Here is a 21,348-nt window from a genome sequence, read left to right as displayed (position 1 = left end):
TATGGGGCCAGGGTGCCTAAGGGGTAAGGGTGCCTGCGGGGTGCCTGTGGGGTTCCTGCGGGGCTGGGGTGCCCATGCCGCGTCTATAGGGCAGGGTACCCACGGGGTGCCTATAGGACAGGGGTGCCCATGGGTTTCCCATAGGGCGCAGCACCCCCCCCGGCACCCACCGAGGGGGCGCGTCCTTCTCCAAACCGCGCCCCATTCCCAAAATAACCCCGCCCACCCCGACCACGCCCCCATTACCCCCGCCCCAATCGCCCCCCCCACCCCCCAGCCATGGCGGCCCCGCGGGCGGTGCTGGCCGCGCTGCTCCTGGCCATGGCCGGGGCCGTGCCGGGGCCCGGGGCCGCCGCCGCCCCCCCCGCCCCGGCCCGCGGCGCCTCCGTGCTGCTGGAGCCCGGCTCCGGGCGGCTGCGGGTCCTGCCCGGCCGCCACCCCGCCGCCGTCGCCTGGGCCGGCCTCACCGACCACAGCCGGGCCGTCGGGTGGGGAACCTGGGGGGGGGGACCGGGGGGGGCCGGGGGGAGAACCGGGGGGAGAATTGGGGGGAGAATTGGGGGGAACGGGGGGAGGAAGCGGGGGTGGAAACCGGGGAGAAACGGAGGGATGCGGGGGGGGGGGAGACTGGGGGGGAGCCGGGGGGGCCCGGCAGGACTCGGGGAGGGACCTGGGGGAGAGCTGGGGAGACCCAGGGGGAACCAGGGGGAGAACCAAGGGGACCAGTGGGGGAACTGGGGGGAGAATCAGGGGGACCTGGGGGAGGATTGGGGGGAACTGGGGGGAGAATCAGGCGGAGAACCAGGGAGACCCAGGGTAGAACCAGGGGTAGAACTGGGGGGGACCGGGGGGAACCGGGGGGACCCATTAGGACCGGGGGGTGGACCTGGGGGGGACCCAGGGGAAGAATCAGAGCAACGTGGGGCAGAACTGGAGGGGGACCCAGGTCAGAACAGGGGGGAGAATGGGGGGACCCAGGGGGAGAGCCAGCGGGTACCTGGGTCAGAACATGGGGAGAGAATTGGGGAGGACTCAGAGGAGAACTGGGGGGGACCTGGAGAGAATTGGGGGAAACTGGGGGAACCAGGGGGAGAACTGGGGGAAGAACCAGAGGGACCTTGGGGAGAGCTGGGGGGGAAACTGGGGGACCCAGGGCAGAACCAGGGAGAGAACTGGGAGGACCAAGAGGGAGACCCAGGGGCAGAACCAGGGGGACGTGGGTCAGAACAGGGGGGAGAACTGGGGAGGACACAGAGAAGAACTGAGGGGGGGGACCCGGGGAGAACTGGGGGGACCTGGGGAGAACCAGTCCTGGCCGTAACCACCCCGCCATGCCCACAGCTGGGCCTTCTTGGAGGTGGCCACCAACGCCTCGTTCAACGACAGCCTGCAGGCCTACGCCGCGGGGCTGGCCGAGGCCGCCGTCACCGAGCAGGTACCGGGGGTGGCAGGGGGCCGGCGGGCAGGACCCCCCTGTCCCCGTCCCGCTGCCAGCGCCGTGCCCCGCAGCTCATCTACATGCACTGGATGAACACGGTGGTGGGCTACTGCGGGCCCTTTGGCTACCAGACCCCCTACTGCGAGAAGCTCCGCGCCTACCTGCAGGCCAACCTGGCCTGGATGGAGGAGCAGATGGCGTCTGGCCAGCACCCCGAGTACTGGCACCAGGTGAGGCCGTGCCCCTTGTCAACTCGGGGCGTCCCCACGCCAGTTTGGGTCCAGAATGTTGGTTTTTGGTTTATTTGTCCTTGCCCCTGCAGGTGCGCCTGGCGCTGCTGCAGCTGAAGGGCCTGGAGGACAGCTACAACGGGCGCGTGGCCTTCCCCACCGGCAGCCTCTCCCTGTCGCCTTTTGGCTTCCTGTGAGCTGCGTCCCCCAAAAGTTGGGGCTGGGGGCTGCTGGGGGATGGGTGGACCCCTGGGTGCCCCCCCCCACCCATCTTGGGTCGGGGTTCTGCACGTGGGGTGCCCCACGCCACCTCCTCGTCTCCCCGCAGCCTCCTGCAGCTGGGGGGGGACTTGGAGGACCTGGAGCAGGCCCTGAACAGATCGTCCCCGCGGCGCCCGCTCGGCTCCGGCTCCTGCTCTGCCCTGCTCAAGCTGCTGCCGGGCCGTCGGGAACTGCTGGTGGCCCATGACACCTGGGCCCCCTACCAGACCATGCTGCGCATCGTCAAGAAGTACACGCTGCCCTTCCGTGTGGCGCCTGGCGGTGCGTGGGCAGGATGGGGGTGTCTCACCTTCCTCCCCCCCCCCCCCCCATACTGACACTCCCCCCACCCCATTCTTTCATCCCTCCCCAGGCTCTGCTCAGATCCCGGGGAGTGTCCAAGTGTTTTCCTCCTACCCCGGCACCATCTTCTCCGGAGATGACTTCTACATCCTGAGCAGCGGCTTGGTGAGTGGCACCTGGCTCCCACGGGACCCCCAGGTGGCACCCCCCCAACCCGGCTCACCGCTGCCCCCCTTCCCCTCCCTGCAGGTGGCTCTGGAGACCACCATCGGCAACAGCAACGCAGCGCTCTGGAAGTACCTGCAGCCGCAGGGCAGCGTCCTGGAGTGGCTGAGGAACATCGTGGCCAACCGGCTGGCCCGCAGCGGCGCCGAGTGGGCCACCATCTTCAGCCAGTTCAACAGCGGCACGTGAGCACAGAGGGCTGCTGGGGGGGGGACACCCCCACGGGGACACCCCCGGGGCGCGCTCTGGGTGGCCCCCAAGGGACGTCGTCCCCTCCCCGTGCAGGTACAACAACCAGTGGATGGTGGTGGATTACAAAGCCTTCTCGCCGGGGAAGGCTGGCCTCCAGCAAGGCGTGCTGACGGTGCTGGAGCAGATCCCGTGAGTGCCCCTCGCCCTCCCCAAAAGCCAGCTCGACCCTCGGAGCCCCAGAGTCCCGCCTGCCCAGCCCGTGGGCTGCCCCAGCGTGGCCGAGGTGGGATTTGTTTGGTGGCCTGAGTGTGAAACACGGGCTTGGTGGCACACTGCCTCCTGCTGTGGTGGCCCTTCTGGCACGGGTGTGACAGCGCTGCTGCAGCTGATGGCTCTCTGCATGCAGGTGATGCCCCCCAGATGGGGTGGGATCCCCCAGGTGGGTCTGTCCCTCCTGTCCCTGCTTTATTTCGCTTTCTGCTCTGACCGGTGCCCTTCCTCCCGCCGCAGGGGCTTGGTGATGGTGGCTGATAAGACAGAGGTGCTGTACCAGCAGGGATACTGGGCCAGCTACAACGTGCCGTAAGCTCCCTCCTGCCTCATCTCTGCTCGTCTCCACCCCGACCTCCCTGGCACGGGGGGCAGCAGGCGGCATCCCACCGATGCCATTTAACAACGGGGGGCGGTTGGTGCCGCCCTCACTCGCTGGTTCTCTGACCCCCAGGTACTTTGAGGAGATCTTCAACGCCAGCGGGAACCTGGAGCTGGTGAAGAAGTACGGCGACTGGTTCACCTACGACAAGAACCCGCGCGCCCAGATCTTCCGGAGGAACCACTCGCTGGTCCATGACGTGGACTCCATGGTCCGCCTGATGAGGTGGGTGCTGCCCCCCGCCCCAAAAACCCCTCCTGGGTGTCGCCTCAACCTCCCTGCAGACCTCCAGCCTTTGCGGTCATTGTCTCACCGAGCTAATTATATTATTTTTCCCCCTTCCCAGGTCCAACAACTACCTGCAGGACCCGCTGTCGCGGTGCCGGGGCTGTGACCCCCCCCAGAACGCCGAGAACGCCATCTCCGCCCGCTCCGACCTCAACCCCTCCAACGGCACCTACCCCTTCGCCGCCCTGCGCCAGCGCTGCCACGGCGGCACTGACATGAAGGTGGGGACGACCCTGTCCCCCTGCACCCCCCCGGGACACCATACAACCCTCTTATTTGTCCCTTTTCCCTCCCGGCACCAGGTCACCTCCTTCGGTATGGCCTCCACCTACGGGCTGGTGGCCGCCAGTGGCCCGGCGTGGGACGACGTGCCCCCCTTCCGCTGGAGCACGTCCCCCTGCAGCCACCTGCTGCACATGGGGCACCCCGACCTCTGGAGGTTCCCCCCCGTCAAGGTCCGCTGGGACTGAGCCTGGGATGACCCCGGCACGCGGTGGCCGCTCGTCCATCCGCATCCGTCTGTCCAGAACCTTTTTTTGGGGGGCGAACTCCACAGCGCATCAGCTGCTGGCTCTCCCTTCTCACTAGGGCTGGTTTTGGGGGGCAGCATGGGGGGGGACCGGCTCTGCCCCGTCCCCTGTCCCCTATGTTTTTCTCCCCCTGCTTCTCTCACCGCTCATTGCTGCGCCGTGGGGTGCCCCACGCTGTGTAAGGGGCTGTGCCCCCGCTGTGCCGCCGTGCCCAGGATCGGGGGGCTCTGTCCCCAACCCCAAAAATGAGCAATTTGCCCCGTGGGATGCTTCCCTGGGGCGGCTCCCAAAAAGGGGGTGCTGGGAGGCTGGGGCAGGCACCAGGACAGCCCCATGGCAGAGAGGAGGTGAGTGACCGGGTTTGGGTTTGACAAATAAAGCGCTCTTCGTGGGTGGAGGCTGTGCTTTGTGCTGCGCCGAGACTCTGGTGCCTCATATCGGGGTTGGGTGCACACTGCGGTCTTCTCCTGCAAAAGGGGGTGGTTAATGGGGTGTTCCTGTCTCCGGGGTGCTGGCTGGCTGGGTTTCCTTGCCTCTGCTTCATACTCTGCTCTGGTGCTGACCCCTTGGGGTTATTTTGGGGGTCTGAAGTTATTTCTCAGCAGCTGAAAGGGGAGAGCAGCGACGGAGCCGGGGGCACCGCTCGTCCCCAGGACGGGGTGACCGTCCTTTTCCCCTTTGTTCCCCCTCCTCTGCCACCTGTGTCTGGCCCCCCAGCTCCAAAACCCACGGTGCGAAATCCTCTTACTGCAGCTCCCTTGATCCTCTCTACCGCAGCACGGCTCGTTAGGAATAACGAGGTCATTACTGGGGGATTAATGAGCTGGTGTTCGGTAGCGCTTTGAAGGAGTGAGATTCCCACAGAGGCCACCCTGGACCCTGTCCCAAGGCCTCCCCGGACCAGGCTGGGCTCCCCCCGTTGCCCCCAGAGAGCTCAGCACCTTGTCCCCTGTGGGGACGTTGTGGCCCTGCCACCCTGGGGACCCTCACTGAGGGGCGTGAAGGCAATGGGGTCCCCGGGCAGGAGGGTGTGGGCGGGACAGGGTTGGGGTGCAATTGGGCTGGGGGTGCCAGGGCTGAGCACAAAACGTCACTGTCACCACCGCTTTTCCTGTCCCCAGTGTCCCAGCTCAGTGCTGAGGTGCCCGCTCCGTGGGCTGTTAACTCTGAAGCCTACTGAAGGCGTGAGCCTGCACTGCCACCAGCAGCCAGCGCCATCGGGGACGTGGCTGTCCCTGCGCAGTGTCCCCAGCGGCACCTCCAAGCCCTCCAGCTGGTGGGGTGGAGAAGCGGAGGGGTGGGAGCCCCGCTGACCTTCCTCCAACCCTCACCCTCCTCCTCCTCTTCCTCCAGGACAGAGCCGGCTCAGGTGCACGGCGGGGGGACCCCTTCTCCTGGGGGTGTCACCGGTGCCGGGGTGCCAAGAGGGGGCTGCCCCCAAGGAGAGGGGGGGGGCACCAGCAGCACTGTGCTCCCCCAGCATGGGGGGGGTGCCTGGGGCTCTCGCCAAAATTTTGGGTGTTTGTGCCAATTGCTAAGGGAGAGGGGCCCTGGTGCCAACAGACCCTGGCGCAGCCACTTGGGTTTTTTTTTTGGGGGGGGGGGGGCTGGCCACAGTCAGCCGAAGGAAGCAGAGTCCTGAAATCTGCTGGAGAAGCACATTTCTGGCCAGGCTTGCGCTCGGCGTGCTGGCACGGGGCCCGCGGCCACCGGCACGGCCCCTCCGACGTCACCTCACCGCCTTCTGTCCCCAGACGTCACTCGGGGAGCGGGGCAGGAGGCGCGGGGACGCGCGGCGAGGCCCCGCGGGCACCAGGTACCCCTGGGGACCGAGCCCACCTGCGGCTCTCCTGGTCCCCAGGCTGCTTTCCGTGGGCTTTGGGGGGGGTTTGGGGACACCGCCAGTGACCCCAACGCCTGGCAGAGCACGGCCATGGAGGCCGAGAGGCCCTTCCACCTCGTGTCCCCCCTCCTGGAGAGCCTGCCCCTGTCCCGCGCGGCGGGGACCAAGGTCTACATGAAGCTGGAGAACGTGCAGCCCACCGGCTCCTTCAAGATCCGTGGCATCGGGCACTTCTGCCAGGAGGTGAGCATGGCAGGGGGGTCCGTGGGGGTGTGCCAGGCGGGCGGGTGTGCAATGGGGGCACCCCATGCTGCCCTCGGTTTTGGGGCCACGGTGGGGCCACGTGGCTGTGCCCATCCTTCCTCTCCCTCCTGCTTTCCAGGCTGCCAGGAAGGGCTGCCGGCACTTCGTGTGCTCCTCAGGTAATTGGGGGTGGGGGGGTGGGATGGGGGACACCCCCCTGCTTCCCAGCCCCTCGTCCTTGTGCCCCCCACAGTTTTGGGGTTGCTCCCAGTGGGGTGCTGCATGGGGGAGAAACCGTGCGCCCCACTATATGGATTGCCCTGGGGGAGATCTGGCCCTGGAGGAGGGGAGTGGGGCGCACGGGGGGGGGGGGTCAGACCCCACATGTGAACCCACCCCCCACCCCCCCCATTTTTTGGCAGGGGGGAATGCAGGCATGGCTGCGGCGTACGCGGCCAGGAAGCTGGGGCTGCCGGCCACCGTGGTGGTGCCCAGCAGCACCGGCCCCGGCACCGTGCGCAGGCTGCAGGAGCTGGGGGCGACGGTGGAGGTCTGCGGCAAGGTAGGGCGCCCACCCCCCAAATTGGGGCTTGGGGGGGGGAGGGAACCTCAATGCACACGGACCCAGCGTCCCCCCAAAAAAGTTCCCTCCTGCATCGGGTTTTGGGTATACCCACGGTGACAAGGGACACGTCTCTGGGGCCGGTGCCCCAGGGCTGGATGCGGCTCCGCTGAGCACCCCTCGCGCCCCCCAGGTGTGGGATGAAGCCAGCCGCAGAGCCCTGGAGCTGGCCGATACCCCCGGCTGGGTCAGCGTCCACCCCTTCGACCACCCCTTGGTGTGGTGAGTGCCTCCGGGGCTCAGCTCCGTGCCCCGCGTCCCCATCCCCGAGGGTCGGGCGGGTTTGGGGTGCCCACTACCACCAAAATCCCACAGGCAGGGCCACGCCAGCCTGGTCCGGGAGCTGAAGGACTCGCTGGAAGCCAAGCCCAATGCCATCGTGCTGGCGGTGGGTGGCGGGGGGCTGCTGGCCGGCGTGGTGGCCGGGCTGCAGCAGGTGGGGTGGCCCGACGTCCCCATCATCGCCGCCGAGACCTGGGGGGCGCACAGCTTCCACGCGGCGCTGGAGGCCGGCCGCCTCGTCACCCTGCCCGACATCACCAGGTGAGCGCTGGGGGGTGGCGTGGGGACACGTCTCCATCAGCAGGATGTCCCCAGTGTCACCAGGGACCCCCCTCGGATCTTGCCGGGGGCTCTGCGTCCTCGGCACATGGTGCTGGGCCGTGGGTGTCACGAGCTGGCCGGTCCCAGCCAGCTCTGTCAGCCCCACGGCGGATCCCCGAGGGGACAGCGTGTCCTGGGGCCACCCTGACCCCGTTCCCCCAGCGTGGCCAAGTGCCTGGGGGCGCAGACGGTGTCGGCGCGGGCGCTGGAGTGCGCGCAGGAGAGCCGGGTCATCTCCCAGGTGGTGGAGGACATCGAGGCCGTGCGTGCCGTGGAGCAGTTCCTGGGTGAGTGGGGGAGACGGGGACACCAAGGGGGTGTCCACCAACGGGGACAGGCTCTCAGGACGTCCCTGTCCCCCCGCAGATGACGAGAGGATGCTGGTGCAGCCGGCGTGCGGGGCGGCGCTGGCCCTGCTCTACTCGGGGCGGCTGCAGCGGCTGCAGCGCGAGGGGCGCCTGGGGACCCCCCTGGGCAACGTGGTGCTGGTGGTCTGCGGCGGCAGCAGCATCACGGCGGCGCAGCTGCGGGGCCTGAAGAGTCAGCTGGGGCTGGAGTGACCCCCCCGGGTGTCCCCCGCCTTCCCCACATCGCCCCAAAGGAGCTGTGCGGGGTGGGGAAACTGAGGCACGGCCCCAGGGACACCCGCGTCCCCCGAGCCCCCGCGGCTGGAGCTGGCCGAGGCTCCCCTGCCTCAATTAGCGAGCACTCCCGCTCTAATTACTTTGCTACTGTCTTGATGCGTTATTATTCTAATGATTATTAATTATTACAACTCTTGCCTGTCCCTGCCGCGCTGTCTGCGGTCAGAAGAGAACGGCGTGCGCGGACCTGCCTCTTAGGGGAATTTACTGGGGGGGGGGTCCCCAGCCGGGTGTCCGTCTGTCCGTCCCCAAGCACACGTCCCCCCCCATCCCCTGATTTGGGGTCTCTCTCCCACCAGGGCCCCCAACCCCGACTGCCCCCCAGCTTACCACCTTTGCCCCAGCTCACACCAGTTGATCCATTTAGCCCCAGCGCCTGTTTTGCCCCTTTCTGCCCCAAAACCTTTCTCAGCCCCCCCCTGGAGCAGCCACCCAAGCCCCTTCCCCTCGCCCGCCTGCCTGCCCTGAGCCCTCTCCTCCCTTCTTTCCTTTTTCCCTTTTCCCCAATAAATCCCCCCGGCCAGGCCAGCCCCCGCAATGCCTCCTGGAGGACCGAACCCCATAAATCAAAGCTCTGCTGCTCCGTCGTGGGCAGTAGCTTATGTAAAAAGGTGTTTCCAGGGAGCACCGAAGGCTGGAGAATCCTATTACGAGGCGCACTATTAATTATCGGGAGTCAGCCTGCCCTCCCCCTGCCATTTTTTATCCCAGGTCCCGGCCCCGATTACTTTCCACCTTTCCCACCTTGACCTCCTCGCACGGAGCCCCTGTGCCCACCGCCAGCATCCCAAATCCCCCCTGCACCCCAGGATTGCTGCTGGGGTGCCCCAGCACCCCACAAACCGCCCTCGGCCACGCGGCTGGGGCGTGATAATTAGCGTAACGCTAATGACAGCAGCACGGTAGTAATAACGAGCAGGCGGCACGCGACCTTGTGCTTTAATCCCCATAACGAGGCCGGGCAGAGGTCACCGGGACGTGGTGGCACCCGGAGGGGCAGCACCTCTCCTGTCCCCCCGGCTGCGCTCGTGCCTCAGTTTCCCCATGCGCCGCACGCTTTTCTCCGGCGACCCCTTGGCGTGCCCTCCCGTGCTGGCACAGGAAGGAAAAATTCCTCCACTTGGCTGAACAGGGGGGAAAAAAAAAAATAAAAAAAAACAGGCAGCGGAGCGGCTGGCTGGCCATAAATCAGCAGCGGGACTTAAAATTCAGGTCAGCGAGAGGGGCTCTGGGAAGCCGGCGCGGGAAGGTAATTTATTCGGTTTATATCTTTTTACTGCAAGATGAGGGGGGGAGGCCGGACCTCGGCCACGAGTTTGCATTTTAAATATTAGTCCGGGGCCGCTTCATGCCCCCAGTCCCCATGGGGATATACTGGGGGGCACGGGGGTGCCCGCTTCTCCTCGAAGCTCCTCGATGAAAGGGGCCGGGGGCCGGAGCAGGTAGCTCAGGGTTTTTTTATCCGCACCAAACAACGCGAGGCGCTCACGCCACCGGCCTCCGCGAGAGGCAGCAGGGACAGGAAACCCATGGTGCTTTCAGAAAACAACTTTTTTCATCTTTCTTTCCCATTCTCGTTTCTTTTTCCTTTTTTTTTTTTTTCCCCCCACCTTCATCCTCTCTTCTCCCCCCCCGCCCAGCACCACCCCTTCCCCAGCCTCCAAAACAGAAAAAAACGCGGAGCCTCCGGTGACTGCGAGTACAATAAATAATCAGTAAACACAAAAACATACTTTATTTGTTTCTCCTTTATACAAAATAAAGAAACTAGAAGCAAAAACTATAATACATCCTCGGACCCGCGGGGCCGCCGGGACGCGCAGGGCTCGGCCTCAGCCTCAGGCTCGGCCTTCGTTTGCGCCGTGCGCCGGTTTTGTGCCGCGTTTCTTTGTTTGTCTCCTTTTTTTATTTTTTTATTATTTATTTTTCTGCCTCTTTCTGGTCCCAGGCGCTTCTTCACCTCCCCCCCCACCCCCTCTTCCCCTAAAATTTAGGAGGCCGAGCTCAGCGGGCTGCTCGGGGAGCCCCCCCGCCCGGCCTCCCCCCCCCGCGGCCTCCCCCTCTCTGTCACCAAAAAAAAAACACCCAGCGGGTCCCAACCCACCTCCTCCTGGGGAACAAAACGGGGAACAACGAAAGCGAGGGGCTGGGGGGGGTCCTGCTATTCCCCGTGTCCCCCCCCCGGCCCCGTTATATTGGGACGAAGGATGGGGATAATTCAAAAGAGGCTAATTAGCACTGGGGGGGGGGGGTGGAGCCCCGCAGCAGCCCCCCGGCACCGGTGGGACCCGTGTCCAGGCGAGTTCAGCTTTGGTCCGAGAGGTGGTGGTCCCGACACCGGCGGGGGGCACGAGGGGGGGTCTCGGGGCCGGGCACGTTGTGTTGCCCCCCCCTAATAAAAGGGGGGGCACAGTGTGGGGAGGGGGAGGTAGCGGGGTGCCCCCAGCATCCGGGGGGGGGGGGGGGGGCTGTGGTGCCGGGGAGGATGCGTTTTGGCATCGGAGGGCGGCCGTGGCATCGGGTTGGGCTTTTTCTGGGGGGGAGAGGAGGGGTGTCCGTGATCCGGTGTGCCCCGGGGGGCTGGAGGGAGGTGTGAGGTGGGGGTTTGGGGGGAGGGGGGGGGGCGCGTCCCCCCCCCGGCTCTACCACACCGCCGCCTCGCTCAGCTCCGGGTTGGGGTGCGCGAGCGCCCCGCTGTAGCCGCTATTGCTGGACATGGAGAAGGGGGGGCTCGGCCCCCCGCTGAAGACCTCCCCCGGGATGGGGTGCAGCGAGCCCGTCATCCCCGGCTCGGGGCTGGGGGTGTCGGGGTGCGAGATCATATCCGTGTACCTTTGGTTTTCTGAGGAGTGGTGTCCGCTTAGGGGGGGCTCCAAGGGTCCCAGGGGCGTGGAGCCGGGTCCTGAGTTCTGAAGGTAGCTGGGGTCGGCCGGGGACTGGGCCTGGGAGGGGGGCCCGTGGGGGAAAAAGTCATAGTTGCCTCCCGGCCCGTAGTAGTCACCTTGGTAATCTGCAAGGGCGGGGGGGAAAGGTTGGAGCCGGCCCCCGGTGCCTTCACACCGAGCCCCCGCGGGACGCAAGGCTCCCGACCCCCCCGCACCATGATGGGCATGACCCCGTCACGACCCCCACCCCAAAACAGCACTTTTGGGGTGCTCAGCATCACTGGGGCTGAGCAGGGAGGCAAACGGACACCCCCCCCCCCCCCCCCGAAAAAAAAAACATCCTAATGCTGCGGCGTTTGTGGGGTGGGAAATGGGGGAAGGGGAGGGCGAGGGGCTGGGGCAGCTGGGGTGAGGTGGGCGTGATCCCGTTATTTAATGGGGAAAAGTATATACAGATGTAGAAATATTTCTATTTTTATGTGTATTTAAATATATACACACATGTATATATACAAATAAAAGGAGTGGGGGAAATGTGTGTATATATAATGGGGAGATAGGGGAAATATATAAATGGGGAATATATAATACACATGGGGGAATATATATATAAATAAAATATATTTAACACGTATATATAAAATACATATATATATAACACATATGTATATATAAATACATATAAATATATTATTCATATATACATACTGAGGAGCATATTCATATTTATCAGCCTGGAAGGGATCAAGACCCTAACCTCAAGGGGTGCCCCCAAAGCCCCTTGTCTCAGGGGAGCTTTGGAGACGCAGCACCGGGGCCCTTGGGCAGCAGTAGGGGTGTAGGGGAGGTGGTGAGGGCGTTTTGTCCAAAACTAGGAGATGTTGCCCCAAATGCCGTGGGGGCTCCCCACTGCCCGTCCCGTCCCGGCGGGGCGTCGGGGGGCATCGGGGGGCGGCGGTGACCTTCCATATGCTGCGGGCCCGGGAGGTAATGGGAACAAATGCGTCCTGAAAGGGGCACAAAAGCCCGCAGCTGGGGCTTTGTTCGCGGGAGAGGGGCTGCGCCGCCACCGCTGCCACCGCTGCCACCGCCACCGCCACCGTCACCACGAGCCTGGCAGCAGCACGGGGATCGGGGAGGGGAGGGAAGGGGAGAAGTGGGATGGGGAGGAACAAAGGGGGAAAGGGGATGGAGAAGGAGAAGGAAAAGGGGAAGGAAAAGGGGAAGGAAAAGGGGAAAAGGAAAAAAGTGGAAGGAAAAAGGGGAAAAGGAAAAAGGGGAAAAGGAAAAAGAGAAAGGAAAGGGGAAGGAAAAAGGGGGAAGGAAAAAGGGGGAAGGAAAAAGGGGGAAGGAAAAAGGGGGAAGGAAAAAGGGGGAAGGAAAAAGGGGGAAGGAAAAAGGGGGAAGGAAAAAGGGGGAAGGAAAAAGGGGGAAGGAAAAGGGGGAAGGAAAAGGGGGAAGGAAAAGGGGGAAGGAAAAGGGGAAAGGAAAAGGGGAAAGGAAAAGGGGAAAGGAAAAGGGGAAAGGAAAAGGGGAAAGGAAAAGGGGAAAGGAAAAGGGGAAAGGAAAAGGGGAAAGGAAAAGGGGATGGAGAAAGGGGATGGAGAAAGGGGATGGAGAAAGGGGATGGAGAAAGGGGATGGAGAAAGGGGATGGAGAAAGGGGATGGAGAAAGGGGATGGAGAAAGGGGAAGGGGCTCCCGCAGCCGGTCCCTCACCTCCGTAGTACGTGTAGGGCGTCGAGCCGAGCATCTCGGACTCGTCGAGGCGGCCGCCCAGGGGCCGCATCCTGCGGGGGCTGCGGAAGAAGGCGTGCCGGCGGGCGCCCAGCGCGCTCAGCTGCTTCATCCGGCGCTCCTTGGACCGGCGGTTCTGGAACCAGACCTGCGGCGGGGGGGGGGGGCCGGCGTCAGCCCCTAAGGACCCCCCCGCACACCTCCCCAAATCCTCTGGGCCAACCCCCCCCCCCCCCCCAGAATAAATCAGCCAGGGATTTGGGGAAAGGGGTAAAAATCTTGTAACCGCCTGGGAAGGGCTTTCCCGGGTACGGATGGGGATAAAAGGGACGACCTGGCTGCCTTCTTTTGGGGCATTCCCTCACCCGAACCAAAGGTACTCCCGGCTGGAGGAGGGGGGGGGGGCTGAATTGTTGCCCCCCTCATGCACCCGGGGACTGGCACGCGGGGGGGCACACACGTCCCTGCTGCCCCTGCTGCCCTCTGAGCAGAGAGGGGACGGCACCAGTGCGGCGGGAGCGCCCTCCCCTATTAGCCCTATTAAACTTGTTAATCCCTCTATTTCCACTGGGACTTTTATGGTTGTTTTTTTTTTTGTTTTGTTTGTTTGTTTTTTTTGGGGTGGGGAACAACAGCAGGACAGCGCCGGGCAGGAACCATCGGCCTCTCCTTGCCCCACTGTGGGCAGCGCCTCCTGCCCTCACCAGTGGCCAACGCTCGGCACCGGGGGTCCCGCCAGCCCTCCTTCCCCATCCCACCCCGCCTCGACCCCCGGGGGAGGACGTCACCACCCCAACCCTGACGTCACCGTCAAGGTAATGACGTCACCGTCGGAGCCGTGATGTCACATGGCGGGGGGGGGGGGGGGGGGGGGGACACACACACCTGGATGACTCTCATGTTGAGGCCGGTCTCCTGCGCCAGCTGCTCGCGGATGTGCCGGGTGGGCTTGGGGGTGGCGGCGAAGGCGGCTTTGAGGGTCTCCAGCTGCTTGGCCTTAATGGTGGTGCGGGGCCCCCGGCGCTTGGTGCCCGAGTTCTGCTCCTCGTTCTCGTTGTTGGTGGTCTCCTTGTCCGACGAGGTGGAGTTGTCCGTCTCCTTGGGGTCGTCCTGCATGGGGTCCTGGAGATCCGGGGACAAACTCCTGTCTGTACATGAGGACACTGTAAAGGAGACCCAGAGAGGAAAGGGGGGGGGGGGGGCGGATGGCTTAGGAGAGAGATCGACCCCCCTCTCCTCTGCCCTCCCCTTCCCACCGAGCCCGGATGCTTGCAGGAAATGGGGAGGGGGGTTTTGGGGGTGCTGGGTGCGGATCGCCTTTGCCCTCCCACCCTAAACAGCGCACGGAGCTCGTGGCAAGCATCGCCCGGTCCGGCCCCGCACGCCGACATCTGAGCTGGCAACCCTATGAAGCCCCCCCCTGAAAGCTGCATGGGGGCTCGGAAACCGGGGAGGGCTTTTTGGGGAGGGGGCAGCCTCCCCCCAGCACACCGCAGCCCCCGGCGCTGCCCCTCTCCCCCCCACCGTGCCTCTCGCACCGGGGATGCGCCGCTGGGAGAAATGCGAGGGTCAGGGGGGATTTGGGGGGGGTCCAGTCACTGCCTTGAGCCTGGCTCTCCCCCCCCCCAGCCGCCCCCTCACTGCCCCCCCGGGACCCTGATGCCAGCACCCTCCCCAGGCCAAGCTCTACTCGCCTCGCTCGCAGCAGCGGCCCCACTGACTGGCGTGGCAGGATCCGGCCCCGGGTGCTGGACGGAGAGAGAGCCCACGGAAGGGGGTGAGCACGGGCGGCTGGCATTGCTGGGACAGCACGAGCGGGCCTGATCCTGCCGTCCTGCCGCAGAGACAGCTTCCAAGGAAGTCAAATGGGAGCTTTGCCTCTGGGTGAAAGGAGGCGAAGGATCAGGCCCGCGGCGCGGGGGGCACCGGGCACACTCGAGGGGGGAGGGGGGGGGCTCGGTGTAAGGGGGGAGGTGGGCGTGCATGGGGGGCACCACGAGCATCCGTGGGGAGCAACGGGGGGGCTTAGAAGGCGTCTGGCCCCGATCCCAACCCTGCTCCACGGGGGGAACGTGGGGCCAGAAAGAAAAAGCCCGGCACCAGGGTGGGCGCCGGTGGGCACCCGCGCAGGATGCGTCCCCCTCGGTGTCCCCGAGGCCACGCGGCGCGTACCTGAGTTGAGGCTGCCTTCCTTCAGGGTGGGGGAGTTCAAATAATCCTCTTTGCAAACAAATTTGTTCTCGTCTATGATATAGAGTTCCTCGCCCGTGGAGAGCTGCTTGTTGCAAACCATGCAGGTGAAACAGTTCAGGTGGAACACTTTGTTCCGCGCTTTCCGGACCAGGTCACTGGGGGAGATGCCTTGGGAGCAGCCGGCGCATTTGGTACCAAACCTCCTGGGGTGGGGGTGGGGGTGGGGGGGGGAGGAAAAAAAAAAGGGAGAGGTGAGAGGCACGATTTTTGGGACCCCGCACGGGAAAACTGCGCACCCCACAACCCCATTTCCCCGGGGAGCTCGGGTTTGGGGTCCTCTCCTAGGGGCCATGGGGGTCGCACCCTCTCCAAAAGGACGGAGGGGTGAAAGGGGGGCTTCTCCCCTCCATACCCAGCCGGGGGAGATTTCGTGCCCCCCCCCCCCCATCCCCACACATCGCGGCCGGAGGGCACCGGGCCGGGCGCTCTGGGTAGCGGGGAGCAAGGGGAGCAAACCGGGGGGGGGCGGCGGGGCCCGAAAGCACCCCGGGGCCGGGGGCTCGGGACCATCCTGCACCCCCCCTTCCACCCCCCCGTTGTATTTTATTTTAATTTTTCCAGCTCGGAGCCGCCGCTTCGAGCAGCTCAGGCTTCCCTCCCCTTCGCGCAGCGCTTTTCCCCGGCCGATGTTTTATTTTATTTTAATTTTTCCCTTTTTATTCTTTTTACTAATTTTTATTTATTTATTTATTTTATTATTTTTCCTAGGGGAAACGAAAAAATGCGGAAAACGATTTCCTCGAGAAAAAAAAAAATAAATAAAAAATAAAAAACAAAAAAGGAGAAAACCAAAAACCCCGCGGGGTGGCTGCGGCTGCCAGGCCCGGGGGGAATGGGGTCGGGGGGGTCCGGGGTTGGGGGGTCTCTGGGGGTCCCCCCTTTTTTCTCCTGGCCTCGGCACAACTTCTGCCGCCCGCGCTGCCGCCCGTGACGTTGATGTAGTGAAAGCATTAGGGGTCGTAAGTCATTCTCCCCTTCCCATCCCGGCCCCTAATTTCCTCCCCGGCACCTTATCGGAGTCATTAGGGGCATTTAAAGAGCGGCGGAGCGGGAGGGGGTGGGGGGGGCCGGGGTCGGGAGGAGGGGGGGTTGGGGGGGGCCAAGGAGCGGCCCGGCGGGGAAGCGCCGCCCGCAGCGTTTTGGTGGCAAAAGGCGAGATTTTGGCACCGGCTTCGGCGGGGCCCCGGGGTGGGTTTTTTTGTGCTTTTTTTTTTTTTTTTTTTTTTTTTTTTTTGAGGGGGGGGCGGGGAGGGGGGCACGGCGGAGAGGGCCGCGGGCCCGGCTGCTTTTGGAGGCAAGGTCACACAAGGAGCGGGGGGCGGGGGGGGGGGGGGAGATAAAACACAGCCCCCCCTCGGGCTGCAGCGCAGCCCCCGGCCCCCCCTTCGCCGCGCCCTGCCCGGGTACCGCGGGCTGGAGCCCCGGGAGGGACGGACGGGGATGGGGGGAGCACCCAAGATCCCGGGCGGGGAGCTCCAGAACCCAGGAGGAGCCCCCCAGCTGTCGAGGGGAGACCCCCAGCTCCCGGGAGGGACGGATGGGGATGGGGGGAGACCCCCAGATCTCGAGGGGAGACTCCCCAGATCCCGGGGGGGGAGCCCCAGCTCTCAGGGGGAGCCCCCCATCTCTCGTGAGGAGCCCCCCCCCATCCCTTGGGGAGTCCCCCATCCCTTGGGGAGCCCCCCCATCTCTCGGGGAGCCCTCCCCATCCCTTGGGGAGCCCCCTCAGCCCCTCTCCTCTTCCCCGGCGGGCTGGGAGCGGCGGCCGCACCGCATCCCCTCAGTGTGGGGGTATGTTGTTTTTTTTGTTTTTTATTTGGGGGGGTTCCACTCACCTGAAAAAGTCATTTTTGCAGTAGAGTTTGCCTTCCCTGGAGAAGCATTTCTCGGTCAGGTTGCACTTGCACTCGCAGCACTGGACGCATTTGATGTGCCATGCCCTGTCCAAGACGTTGAGCAGAAAGCGGTCCAGGATCGGCCTCTCGCAGCCCGCACAATGCACCATCATCACCTCCGCCGGGGGAAAGGAGCCTCGCCACCGAGAAGTCAGAGCCCCGAGCGAGGTCTCACAAAAATTCACCCGTCGGGAAAAAAAATTAAAAAATAATAAAAAAAAAAAGAACACACCAGGGAAAAAAAAAATCTCAAAAATTAAAGGAGAGGAGCGGAGCTGTCAAGTTCTTCCCCCTCTTCCCTCCGGCGGGGATGGAAAAAAAACACAAAACCCAAAAGCCAAAAAAAAAAAAAAAAAAAAAAAAAAAAAAAAAAGACCCCCCCAAAAAATCCAAAAGGACCCCGAAAAAGCCCGAAGGGACCCCCCCGGCCCCTCCGTCGTGCTGGGGGGCTGTGCGGCAGCGGGCAGGGCAGGAGGGGTGCATGAACGCCCCCCCTGCAGCCGGCAGCCCCGGTGCCTCGCTGTGCTCCGCCGCCGCCGCGCCGCCACTCTCATGCTGTCCCCATGGCCAGCTTTGTCCCCCGCCTTAGTTAATTCGCGCATCCTTATTCAGATTTGGTGACGTGGTGGCCCGCGTCGGCCGCCCGGTGGCCAATGGCATCCCGGTGGCCATGGCAACCTCTTAATTTATAGCATATCTAAATTGGCTCCAGCCCTGCGCTTGGCACAGAGGGAAAAAAACAACGCGCCTCTATTGTTGAGGGTGGCTTGTACCTGCGCCGCCAAGTGAGTACGCACCTGGCTTGGGGGGGCCGCCCGGGGGGCTCCGCTCAGGCTTTTAATTGTTTTTTTTTTTTTTTTTTGTTTTTGTTTTTTAATTTCCCTCCTTCTACAATTTAATTTATCCCAGAGGGATGCTCGGGGAGGGCTCCCCATCCCAGCTCGGGATGGGGAAGGCAGCACCTGTTTTCTGGATGGGATCGCTTTTAGTGTTGCTATTATTATTATTATTATTATTATTCTTTTAATTTATTTTTTTTTGGCCGGGCTGGGAGGTAAAAGAAACGAGGGAGGGGGGGGGAGAATTGGGGGGGAGGATTTTGGGGAGGGGGGGGAAGAAAAAGGGAGGGGGCGCAAAGTTGAGCTGCGGGCCCCCCGCGGGGCTTTGTGGAGATGCCGTGGGGGCCCCGCGATGCGGGGATGAACGGGGAGGAAGGCGAGGAAGAGGAGGAAGAGGAGGAAGGGGAGGAAAGAGAGGAAGAGGAGGAAGGGGACGAAGGGGAGGAAGGGGAGGAAGAGGAGGAGGAGGCCGGGACGGGGCCGCCGCACTTCTCCGCTGTTTTTTTCCTCCCCAACTGCAGGTGCGGCGGGGCTGTGCCGAACCGGCTGCCCCCGGGGATCCGGCCCCTGGGGACCCCCCCGAGCCCCCCGAGCCACCCCGCAGCCGGGCAGAGGAGAGCGGCGGCGGAACGCCAAAAAAAAAAAAAAAAAAAAAACAAATCCGCAGCGTTAAGGGCATCGCCGGGAAAGGGAAAGGGAGGCGGATTTGTGTGGTTCGGGGCAAGAGGATGGAGGAGAGAAAATACGGAGAGAGGAGGCCACCGAGAAAATGAAATAAAATAAAAGGTAAAGAAAAAGAGAACGGAGAAAGAAACGAAAAAAGAAAAAAGACAAAAAAAAAAAAGGAAAAAGAAAAACCTGCAGGCGAAAACAGAGAAAAAGGAACAAGAAAAAAAGAGAGAAGAGAAAGAAAAACGGGAGAGGAACGGGGAGAGTGAGGAAAAAATAAAGAACAAAAATAAACGAAAACGGAAGGAAGGAATGAAGGAAAAACGAAAAATAATAAAAAAGAAAATAAGAAAGAAAAAAGGTAAAGGAAGGAAGGAAAAGATGAACGAAAAAAAATGAAGAAATAAAATAAAATAAGGGAAGAAAACAGGCAGGAAAACCATCGGGAGGATGGGAACGAAAGAAGAAATAAACGGGAAGGAATGAAAGAAAGGATGGAAAATCACGGGAACGAAAAGGAAAGCTGGAGAAAGCGCGAGCGAGGAAGGAAGGAAACGAAGGAAAACAAAGAGAGGAGGTGAGAAGGATGGAGAGAGAAGGAAATAAATGAAGAAGGGACCGGTTGAGGAGGGAAGGAGCAGGACGGGAGGAGGCGAGGGGAGCGCCCGCTGCGCCCTTCCCCAGCGCGCTGCGCCCGAAGTTGGCCCTCGGGGGGGTTTCGCCGCTGAATTTCCACGCCGGGGAGAGACCTCGGGGAGGGTCGGGGCCGGGGGTCACGGCTCCGGTACCGGCCCCAATACCTGCCCCGGGCGGGGGGGGCCCGGCAATTCCCCCCCGCGCTGCGCCCCGAAGCCGCGCAGCAGAGCCGCGTTCCCACGGACTTGTTCCCGAGGTAGGTGCGGGTGCCCAAAGGCGTGTGCCCGCGGGGAGGTGCGCGCACACGCGTGGACACGCACCCCCACGCGTGCACACCGCCAGGCCGGGGCAGCGTGCCCGCGCTGCTGCGCGCACCCGCGCCCTTCCCACGGGCACAGCCCGGCCGCGGGGGGCTGCCGGTGCGCCCCGTCGGGGGCCGCGGCCCGCGGTGGGCTCGGGCCCGGTTCCACGGGGGTGGGGGGTGGGGAACGGTTTTGGGGTGGGGGGACACACCGGGAGGGCGTGGGGAGGCGCCGGGCACACGCTGCCACGGGAACGCGCGGGGGTGCCGGATAGGGGGTGCGGAGCTTGTGCGCCCCGCGCACCCCCGTTCCCACGGCTTGGCGGAGCTCCCGTGTCCCCCCCCTCCCTGGGGCTGGCGGATTCTTCCCGAGAAACCCCCCCGGACACCCCCGGGACCCTCCTCGGGACCACCCCAGGACACCCCGGGTACCCCGGGGGTCCCCTCGGAACCTTCCCGGGCACCTCCCGGGGACCCCCGGGGACCCTCCGGGACCTCTCCAGACCCAAGAACGGGGCGAGAGGGGGTCGGAGGGGGGGCGAGGCGCTGCCGGGCGCTGCCTCTCCCCCCCTCCCGCTCCCCGTTTCGTTTGAAAGTCAAGGAACAAATAAAGGCAACGGGGAGGGGAGAAGAAAAACGCACCCCAGGAGCCCCCCAGCCCACCCCCGCTGGCCACATTCCCCCGGGGTGGTTGAGGCAGCGGCACACTGATGCACCTGATGAACCCGTTGTGTTTTAACAGGGAACGCACGGAGAAGCGGCGTCGCTTGTAGAAGACGTCGATGGAATTTACACCCTAAAAATAATAATAAAAAAAAATCCCCTTCCAAGAATAAAGTGTATCAACTTACAACACAACAGACGGCAGAGGGATAAGTGAAACAGACAAAAGACAAACAAGATAATAATCTGTTTCCAATCAGTTAAGCCCTGTAGAATTTGTAATACGCGGTTTGCATATTCCCCCGGTGTTTTGTAATTAATTATCTAGCTGCTAGGATGCTCCGCCGCCGACCTGGTGGAGGTTTTTCCCGATTTCCCCTATTTTCGGGTGCAGCGTGGAGCGGGGCCGGAGGAAGCCGCAGCCGCCCCCTCCTCTCCCCGGTAAAAGGGGGCCGGGGCCGTTTTAACATTAAACAAACCCAGCAAGCATCTCGTCGCCGGGCCATAGGCGTTTCTGAGTGACTGCGTTACAAATTGTAAATTTAAATAGCTCACAGGATTCATTACCTCCCGCGTCTGATTTCACCCAGCCGTGAAAAATTGTCCTGGTGTACCACTGAGAAAGGGTTTGCTGCAAAGAGCCACAGCCTAATCACCAGCTTTCTCTCTCCAACAAAAGTGTAATTATTTTGTTTTGGGTGTAAATATAACCCACGGTACAAAAAAAAAAAAAAAAAAAGAATGAAGAAAAAAAAGATAAACCTCCAGCAGCGTCTGAATGCATTGCGGGGCCGTTTAGAAAGATCCGTCCTAAATTAATACCAAGGTTAAAAGGGGACGTGGAAATTTCCGAGAGGTGCGGGGTGCTGGGGGGGTGCGGAGCCGCGGAGCCCCGAGAACCGCCGCAGCCCCCCCGGAGCCCCCCAGCCCCCTGGTGGGGAGGGACCCCAACACGGGAGGGACCCCAACCCCAACCCCAAGCCCCCAGGATGGGCTCCGGCGCCCCCTCGGTTTCTCCGTGCCCCCCCAAATCCCCTCCTCTCTTCCCCTTTTCTGTGCCGGGGAGCCCGACCCGGGGGGGTTTGTTCGCCACGGGTGTTTTTGTGCACAGCGGGGGAGGGAACACACAAATAAACAATCAAACCAACCCAAAACCAACAAGAAAAAAACGAAATCCAAACGAAGAACGAGGGGATTTTTTTTTTTTTCACCTTTTTTTCGTGTTTTTAACGGGTTTATCGGTGCCTTCCCTCCCAGCTCCATCCTCGGGTTTCGGAGGGGGGAACGGCACCAAACGAAAAGGGGCAGCAGGAGAGGAGGGGGGGCTCCAGGATCAGGCTCCTGGGGACCGTTTATAGGGAAAATAAAAGGGAAAATTAAAAAAAGGAAAATAATAA

General features: G+C 63.0%; 3 protein-coding genes across 4 annotated transcripts; 2 read left to right on the top strand and 1 right to left on the bottom strand.

Moving 5' to 3' along the window:
• The first annotated feature begins 293 nt into the window (after positions 1-293).
• On the top strand, positions 294-4,514 carry PLBD2 (phospholipase B domain containing 2). The gene is made up of 12 exons (XM_040577267.1): positions 294-488; positions 1,342-1,435; positions 1,510-1,668; positions 1,761-1,861; positions 1,997-2,211; positions 2,303-2,397; positions 2,482-2,642; positions 2,743-2,838; positions 3,160-3,231; positions 3,374-3,526; positions 3,648-3,810; positions 3,892-4,514. The coding sequence occupies exons 1-12, from the start codon at positions 322-324 to the stop codon at positions 4,057-4,059; spliced, it is 1,644 nt and encodes a 547-aa protein (XP_040433201.1). The 5' UTR covers positions 294-321; the 3' UTR covers positions 4,060-4,514.
• A 1,291-nt stretch (positions 4,515-5,805) lies between these two features.
• On the top strand, positions 5,806-8,244 carry SDSL (serine dehydratase like). 2 transcript variants are annotated; one of them, XM_040577363.1, is made up of 8 exons: positions 5,806-5,935; positions 6,044-6,205; positions 6,345-6,384; positions 6,628-6,767; positions 6,961-7,049; positions 7,143-7,370; positions 7,593-7,717; positions 7,797-8,244. In XM_040577363.1, exons 2-8 carry the CDS (start codon positions 6,053-6,055, stop codon positions 7,988-7,990), a joined length of 969 nt encoding a protein of 322 aa, XP_040433297.1. In that variant the 5' UTR covers positions 5,806-5,935; positions 6,044-6,052; the 3' UTR covers positions 7,991-8,244. The 2 variants fall into 2 exon arrangements, with proteins under 2 accessions (XP_040433297.1, XP_040433295.1); XM_040577361.1 differs by having other exon boundaries at positions 5,857-6,205.
• Positions 8,245-10,715: 2,471 nt separating this feature from the next.
• LHX5 (LIM homeobox 5) lies at positions 10,716-17,369 on the bottom strand. The gene is made up of 5 exons (XM_040577060.1): positions 16,784-17,369; positions 14,868-15,091; positions 13,581-13,858; positions 12,678-12,843; positions 10,716-11,084 (listed from the first exon to the last, which is right to left on the bottom strand). The coding sequence occupies exons 1-5, from the start codon at positions 16,954-16,956 to the stop codon at positions 10,717-10,719; spliced, it is 1,209 nt and encodes a 402-aa protein (XP_040432994.1). The 5' UTR covers positions 16,957-17,369; the 3' UTR covers position 10,716.
• Positions 17,370-21,348: the final 3,979 nt, after the last annotated feature.

The sequence above is a fragment of the Cygnus olor genome, chromosome 17 (genome assembly GCF_009769625.2).
Source record: "Cygnus olor isolate bCygOlo1 chromosome 17, bCygOlo1.pri.v2, whole genome shotgun sequence".
Lineage (NCBI taxonomy): Eukaryota > Metazoa > Chordata > Aves > Anseriformes > Anatidae > Cygnus > Cygnus olor.
Note: the sequence above shows the minus strand (reverse complement) of the source record. Positions and strands in the feature narration are given on the sequence as shown.